At 38.5% G+C, this 8,039-nt stretch overlaps 1 protein-coding gene across 4 annotated transcripts in view; it reads right to left on the bottom strand.

The window, feature by feature from the left end:
- ARID4A (AT-rich interaction domain 4A) overlaps positions 1-7,889 on the bottom strand; it is a 62,136-nt gene extending 54,247 nt beyond the window's left edge. For 2 of the 4 annotated variants that reach the window (XM_019550893.1, XM_019550896.1), the window contains exons 1-4: positions 7,675-7,889; positions 5,692-5,802; positions 3,108-3,173; positions 2,419-2,509 (exon numbers count right to left, since the gene is read on the bottom strand). In XM_019550893.1, the coding sequence (XP_019406438.1) occupies positions 2,419-2,509; positions 3,108-3,173; positions 5,692-5,802; positions 7,675-7,680 (274 nt within the window). In that variant the 5' untranslated portion in view covers positions 7,681-7,889. The remainder of the gene's footprint in view (positions 1-2,418; positions 2,510-3,107; positions 3,174-5,691; positions 5,803-7,674) is intronic. The other 2 variants (XM_019550894.1, XM_019550897.1) reach the window with 1 other exon arrangement.
- Positions 7,890-8,039: the final 150 nt, after the last annotated feature.

The raw sequence follows: 8,039 nt of genomic DNA, 5'->3' as shown, positions 1-8,039 counted from the left end.
TTATAAACTACTGCAAGACTGTTTCAGGCTGGACATAAGGAAGAATTTCTTTACTGTTCGAGCCCCCAAGGTCTGGAATAGCCTGCCATCGGAGGTGGTTCAAGCACCTACACTGAACACCTTCAAGAAAAATTAGATGCTTATCTTGCTGGGATCCTATGACCCCAGCTGATTTCCTGCCCTTCAGGCAGGGGGCTGGACTCAATGATATTCAGAGGTCCCTTCCAGCCCTAGTGTCTATGAATCTATGAAATGCCCTTCCACTGAAACTTGACCATGTTCTGGAAAGGCTGCTTAGTCTCCATATCCATTAATTGCTTGGCTGCACTTCTGAAACAGCCAAAGATACTACGTAGTATAGCATATAACAAACCACTAGAAAAATAAGCACAACTTAGTTCATAGAATTTACTGCAGTTGTTAGACAGTATCTTTTGGTCACAATCAACTGGAGTTATGTTAGAAATAAAGACCTAAGAACAAAAGGTTCCATTTCAGATTTCCTTGGGCCACCACAATCTCCCTAACTTTATAAGTTACTCTAATGTATTAACAATTCAACATTTGACAATGTATACTCAGATCATTGCTTCTGGCTTGTATGCTGAAAAAGATTGTCATATATTGCTTACTCACAAATGTGAGTTAAGGGTCTACTTGTTATTTGTTTAACTGAACCTAGACAGGGCTTAACATATTTCCTGTAGGGTTTATATTACTGTATTCTGATCTACTGTTACCAAAGACTAAAAGGAGCAGAGTTCCAATTTATGCCAAAACACTAACGACTTTACAGACCTATTATGAAGTAACAAAGTAAAAGTTTAAAGAGAAGCTAAAATTTCATTGCAGGAGAATCTAAATAAGAGTTCATGCTGTGGCTTATTTCCTGTATTCTATTGCTAGAATCTCTCCTCCTAGTTATTTCTTTAAAGTAGCAGAAAGCCATACATAAACCCACTTGCATACATTAAAACAAATCCATCTGAAGCACAGCATTTTTGTACCTGCATAAAAAGAACAGAATCATATTGTGCATGCTCAGTACATGATTTGTGAGTGTTCCCTCTTTCAAACCATCTGTAGACCAAGTGTAAATTTTTCACCTCCATGTTCATCCAACCATTGAAGCTCACCTACAAAACTTGACAGCCAACAGCTCCTTACATTAATTCAGTCAAACTTTTTTCTCTTTTATCAGTGAGACGCACCTAGTTTCATAGATTCATAGATGCTAGGGTCAGAAGGGACCTCAAAAGATCATCGAGTCCAACCCCCTGCCTAGGAAAGAGTGCCAGGGTCAGATGAAATCTAAATTCTCCTGGGTCCAATTCTCCTGGTCTTCAAGTTCAACTAAGCACCCAAAATTATACTATATTCAATTACACAATATTTTTGAAGCAGAAATCAATTAGCAAAGGTAGCTGGACAATTTAAAAGAAGAGGATCACATCCATAGGCTCACAATCACAAGGCGATAAGGCTCTAAACTATCTTAGGATTCAATTCTGCTCCCATTGAGATCAACACACAAACTTCCCTGTACTTCATAAACCAACTGAGCTTCTAAAACATTGTTTCTTCCTCTTCCAAAGGAAAAGAATACACTTGTCTGCTATACTGAACTCCTGTACTGTGTACTTTAAATTCATCAGTACTCCCTTAAGAAGACTGAAATCACAGAAATGTTTTTATCACCATGCCCCGCAGAAGATAACAGTCTAGGGCAGGGACAGCAACCTACGGCCCATGGGCCAGATCCAGCCAGCAGAGCCAGATGACTCATGGGGCCAGGGGGCTTCTACAGTGTTTCTGTGGTGGGAGACTTTGTAGACAGTGGGGAGAAATGGCAGAAAGGAGGAGCAGTGGCAGCAACACTGCAGAGGGAAGTGGTCCATGCTCAGATATGAGCTCTCTTAAAGCAGTGTTCCAATTCAAAATGTTGCCAATCCCTGATGAAGGACAAGAGCAATTATTTAAATATTCACTAAAAAGAAAAGACAAGACACACATTCAACATAAGTAAAGTACAACTACAAGTTTTAAAGTTAGTCTTTTTAAAATAACATTTCAGCTATTGTGTCTTCCAGGAAATGAAACTCCTATGTTAAATAGGCATATAGTCTGTGAACTACAGCTTGCATCAACAGGCAAGCTATTGGAATAAGTGTTCGTAAGTACAGCACTTGAGCACCTAACAATTCATCATTAAAACACCGTTCTAAAGTCCGGAAATGATACAATCACTTTGCATGGAAAAAAAGGTCTTGGCGAAGTTCTTCCTGTAAGTCCCACAGCCCCAGGACCTGAACTTACATCTTAATCCTGGCAACCAAATTATGGCTGTTATGATATGTTTTTCTATTAATTTAAATCCGTTTTGTAAATAATTAACTTAAGACGCACTCAATTACTTACCTACTGTATACCAGCTGGCATCTGTCAATTTGCTGATAGTAGCTTCATGGAAAGATCCATCAGGCATCTTGGTTTCAACTGTTGCACCAACCTGCAAAATAAATAACTCAAGATTATATTAGACAATTCATACATGAAAGATGAAAAACATGCACAAACTAATTCTTCAAGAAAAAGGAAGACATCAGAAAAAAACCCAAAAGCAAGCTGTTTAATGCAAAACCATCAATATTTTCTTCCAGTTATCTTCTACTCCAGCAACTTCCAACTGAACAAAATATATAATTGTTTTGGAATATATATTCCAAAACAATGCTACAGTACATACCATTTTATGCATTAACACACACACACACAGGTCTTATTTACTGCCATCTAATAAGCTTGCATATTGTTTCTCTGAGTTGCCCTTTGCCAATTTATACTGGAAACATTTACAGAAACCATCCTGCCTGCAGCAATGTTTCCATACACATCCAACCAGGCCACAGGCATAGATGAATACATCCTTTAAAACTAAGAAATTAGTTCACAAGGATGATTACTCATTCTGAGCCTTATTCAAAGCTAACAGGTGCCCTTCCACTGCCCCCATGACATCTGGTTCAGGTACTCAAAAACAAACATCAACATTTGGATTCCTACATTTTAATCATACATTTGGGAGAGGAAAAAAGATGCATACGTACTCTTAAAGGTCCTTTCACTTGATCATCTTGCACTAGCTGAGTTGAACTGTCTTGTTTCAGAGTTACCTGAAAAATAAATATCTCATAGCACCAAAAACCATGCTTAGCAATCCCTGTGATATTTAGTTAGAAAAATAAGACCTTGTGCAGTAAATAGTCTTAAAGATTCCTGACCACAAACAACAGACCAATGTTTGACTTTACACAGAGCCCAGGTAAGTACCACATGTTCAATAATCAAACTGGATAAATCAGTTAGTGGTAACGAAGATAGCCCACCTATATCAAATATCACAATTATACCATGGGAGAGGAATATACTTTGATATGTGTATGAGACTAGACATCAGTACAAACCTGGCTTTATCTGTAAATGGGTTGCAAGACTAGAGATTTAAGAGTTATGCTTCTTCATATGAACTCTAGTACTTTTAGAAAGAGTCTTTCTATATTTCACACAGTCTCCCACAGAATTCAGTCATTGCTCCAGATTTGTGAATCTGAAGACCAGTCTACTTGTTAACAGAAACTTAAATTTGTTACAACTCACCCATTTAGCTTCTTTGCACAGGACTATGGGTGGACACATTTACTTTCCATGAACAATGCCCAACACACTTGCACAGCAAAGGTATGAATTACAAACAATCCAGCATTTTAAACACCAGTGAACAAGCCCTACATTTTCTTTCTAAAAATTATGCTGTCAGGCCTCATGGCCATGGAGAGAACTGTAGCAACATAAACTGAAAAAAATCAACTGATGCAGTCAGGTTTGCCTAAGTTTGCAAAAAGACTGCAAACAGTGGCTTTGAGAGGCATAAATCAGACCGTTCATTTCACCAGACTGTTAATTTTGAAACAAATATGAACGTTTAGATGTCAACATTCTCAGCTCTTTAGCAAACCCATTTAACATATGTTCCCCTACTACTGAGATGCTGTCCATTTCCCTTCAGTGATCAAAAACCTCAACTACTCACTTCCATCTATCAAATGTGCTAGCTTTCTGATCTCATCTCAGAAATTCTACGACACCATTACTAACCAATGCAAAAATCAGCTGTACATCAAGAAGTGGAGAGATAAGGAAATAAAATGACACAAGAACTACAGAACAGATCATATGAGGGTTTTTTTTTAAAGGCTCTGAATCTATACTGAGGTCCATATAGGCAAATCTTTGGTTTCATAAAAAGTCCTACTGAATGCAATGGGACTTGTTATGGCATAAAGGCATGCCCACAGGCATCTAAGTATAGGATCAGACTTAACACTTTACAATTTTCATTTTTTTAAATGTAAATGAGACAAATGTCAAAGGTCCAAATTTGTCACACCCATATCATAAACCCCAGGGACCCTGTAATGATGTACAGATTAGGATCCAAAGGCAGAAAAATATCACATAGCTAAACGTTCTAAATACTTTGTCAGTCAGAGGCACAAAATCACGGGAAACAGACTTCACAGAAGTCAGCGCAAGAAAGGAAAATGCACTTCTTTCCCACAATAGTGTTCTCATTTGCACAGATTAAAACCACCCCATAAACCTACCAGGTGATGACAGAGACAAAGGAACAGAAATATTTCTAGGTTTTACTTGTTTTTTAAACTGATCAAACTGAGCTCATACTGAAGTGGAAGTACTGCGTGGACTGACAGAGTGTTCTCCCCGAGTTAAGTGTTAAAGTTTTCAAAATGTAAAAATGTACTAAACAAAAAAGAGACACCTTTCATAAAATTTAGTTATTATTGCTATACCTTATTTATGTATTCTCAATGATAGACTAGGAAGTAAAAGTCAACATTTTTGAAAAAACAAGACACACAGATAATTTCTGGATTTACATCACATCCTGCATTAACATGACTTTTTGGGATATTCATTCTTCATTTTTCACTGTTAGCATTAAAAAATGTCATTCAGGAGAAATGCCAAAATAGATTACAAGAACAGATTACTGTTTTTCCCTGTATCATTTAATGTGTGTTAAGTATTAGCACAATCTTAACCTAGGAAAGACACCACATTGATAGCACACATGGATACAGTTCACTGCTTTAGTGCAATCCACAAATGTTTTTCAACTGACAGATAGCTTGAGGTCAATGGTAAAAAGAGTCATTTTTAAGTTTGTCTTCTCTCTTCTTTTTCTTCCTAACTATAAAACTGAGGCGCTGTGCATAAAACTGAATCTTTGCACCTGAAGAGTTCATTCCTATTTCTTATTAGTCACCTAAAGTCATAATCTTCTGTTTGTGACATCAAAACTGACCACTGTGGAACAGCTGTAGTCACAAACATAAGAAGAAGATTATAAATTCAAATGAGAAATAAGTAGCACTAACAGATAAAATTATTTTAGAGACTACTGTACTTTAGCATCCTTCAAAAGAAAAAGCACACATATGCACTAAACTAACTGCACCAATGATTTTTTGGGAGACAGAAAAAAAAAACTTTATAAGAAATGTCCACAGATCTGTTTACTCATATATAAATTTTAAGAGGCATGATTTTCTTTGATGTTCCTTTTTGAATAAGAAACAGAAAGATTACCACTAATATAACGAATTCTACCTTGACTTTCACTAGCCTTTTCACCGTCTTTATCTTTGCCTCACAAAAGGCACCACGGTACTTGGCACTGACATCAGTCCCGACTGTTAAGTAGGCAGGCTCATCTGCTGCCTAACAAAAAAAGAAAACATGAAAACAGTTAGTCTCTCATATTCATATTTTGTTAAAAAAAGAAATTCATTAGCACCAAGCATCATCATACATTCAAATACGCATCCAAAGTTTCAGTCCTGTTGACCATTTCTTCATAAAGTCCTAAACAGCAATTTATGTAGCTACAGCAAGTCTGACCTTCCTTTAAAATGATGTATGTGAAAAATTTAGCAATTTGTTGATGCACCTGCTAACAATGCCCCTTGATTTTGTTCCATAAAAACAGTGGAGCAGAATCAGACTAAGTGGTTTTTCCAGGCAGACCCAATTTTAGCCAAGATATTTCAAAATGTTTTAATCAGATTTAAAGTTTCACTGTCTCAGTATAATTTTTAAACAAGATGCACCAAAAAAAGATTAACAAATTGATGTTGCTACAACAGACACAGAAAGTGTTTTATAAACCATATATATGCAGAGAACAGAAAAAAGCAGCTTCAACAAAATATACTCTGTAATAAAAACGTAATAAGGAGGGGGAAAAAAATCAGTACTGCCTATGTCCCTATTCTGTCATTTACATCTAGGCATACAATTTAAAATAACAGCTTAAGGATCTTAACTGAGAAAAAAGAACAAGAATGAATCAAGGATGATGTGTTACACCACTTTTTACATCATACCAAAATACTCACAAGTGAAATAAATACATGAGCTTTGCCAGGAAATTTCAAAATAACAGAGTGGCTAAACCGCTTACTTAATACTGAGTTCATGGATAAGTTATGGGAAGTTCTGTTCTGCTACTAATGTTAACCCATGATTTTTTCAGTGACTCCTGTCTCAGTAATCCTAAATCAACAGCCTCAAAGTGTAGCATGTGCTTACAATAAAAAGGAAAAATATCTATCTATATAGACCCAAAGATCATTTCAACTCATCCTTGCAAAGAATACAGTGGGAAAGTGATATTTCAAGTTGAACGGAGATTGTACAGTTGTCATTTCAGCAGTGATACACTAACAAACATAGTCTATATTTACTTAAAAGTATTCATGTGCTGATATCCACTTAAAAAGAGTTCAATTTGTCATTTCAATGCAGTGAACAGAGTGCTATCCTATTTTCTATCCCAGATTTCCAGAAACAGGGAAAAAATACACAAAGTTGCTATAACCTTTCAAACAATTATGTTAAATGCTCTTCTTCTTCCTCAAAAGTCTTTGTTTAGATCTTTATCCTCTCAAAATGCAAGCAGGCTTAGAAACTGTTAAACTTACATGCCTGTACTGGGAATGACTTAACATAGTAATCTTTTGCTTGGCTTTTTACCATGACTGAGAAAGAAGAAAAAAAAAAAAGAGTTGAAATACAGTAAAGCAGGGAATCAGTGTGTACAAGGAATTAATTTCAAGTTCCAACTCCGTGTTTGTTCATCTCCACAGCCAAGAAAAGTTCGTCCCACTTTGCGAACGATCCAGCAATTGTTTTGCCTCGGCCCTGCAAAAGCCGAAACAGCTCAGGCAGGACAAAAAAAGCGGCGTGTGGTTTCTGCACACTCACCAAAGCTGCTGCTAATACAGGAAGCATTTAAAGGCAGCAGCCCAAAGGCCAACCATTCAAAGGCATCCTATCTTTCTCAAGCAACGCAATGGCATCGGCTGCACCTCTGTCAAATGGAAGGCACGGGATTTCACATGAATCAACATGTGCCGATGTCCACAGCCGGGCCGGATGTTATTCTGCTGTCGCTGGAGGAGGACGCAGCAGGACGAGCAATGGTACGAAAGGCGCTGGTGGCAGGGAGGAGAGGAGGAAACAGAGAGAGAGAGCAAGCCAACGAGCGAGCTCCGGTGGCGAGGGCGACACTCCGGGGCTGGCTCCACTTACCTTCATCTTCCAAGCTCAGGCGAGGGGGTCCAGCTCGACGACTCCTCCTCGCCGCCACTGCTGCACGGGGAAAAAAACTAGAAGAGGAGAGAGACACACAGTCAGAGGCAGCTCAGGAAAGGAAACGTCTCGGCCTTCGCGATCCAGCCACAAGTCCGGGGTTGATCATTAAACACACCCCTCCGCACTGGGCGGGCTCACACTTTGCACACAGCCTCCACGCACACACACGCACACACACACTCCCAAAACACACAGAAATAAGCACACGCACGCACTCCCAAACCACACACGCATACGTGTGCACACTCACACCCCCCCTCCGCGCGCACAGTCACACACGCGCGGGCTCCCCACCCGCCCGG

This window comes from Crocodylus porosus, unplaced genomic scaffold, assembly GCF_001723895.1.
Source record: "Crocodylus porosus isolate Cpor-Errol unplaced genomic scaffold, CroPor_comp1, whole genome shotgun sequence".
Taxonomy (NCBI): Eukaryota; Metazoa; Chordata; order Crocodylia; family Crocodylidae; genus Crocodylus; species Crocodylus porosus.
This window is presented reverse-complemented; position numbering and strand designations above follow the sequence as displayed.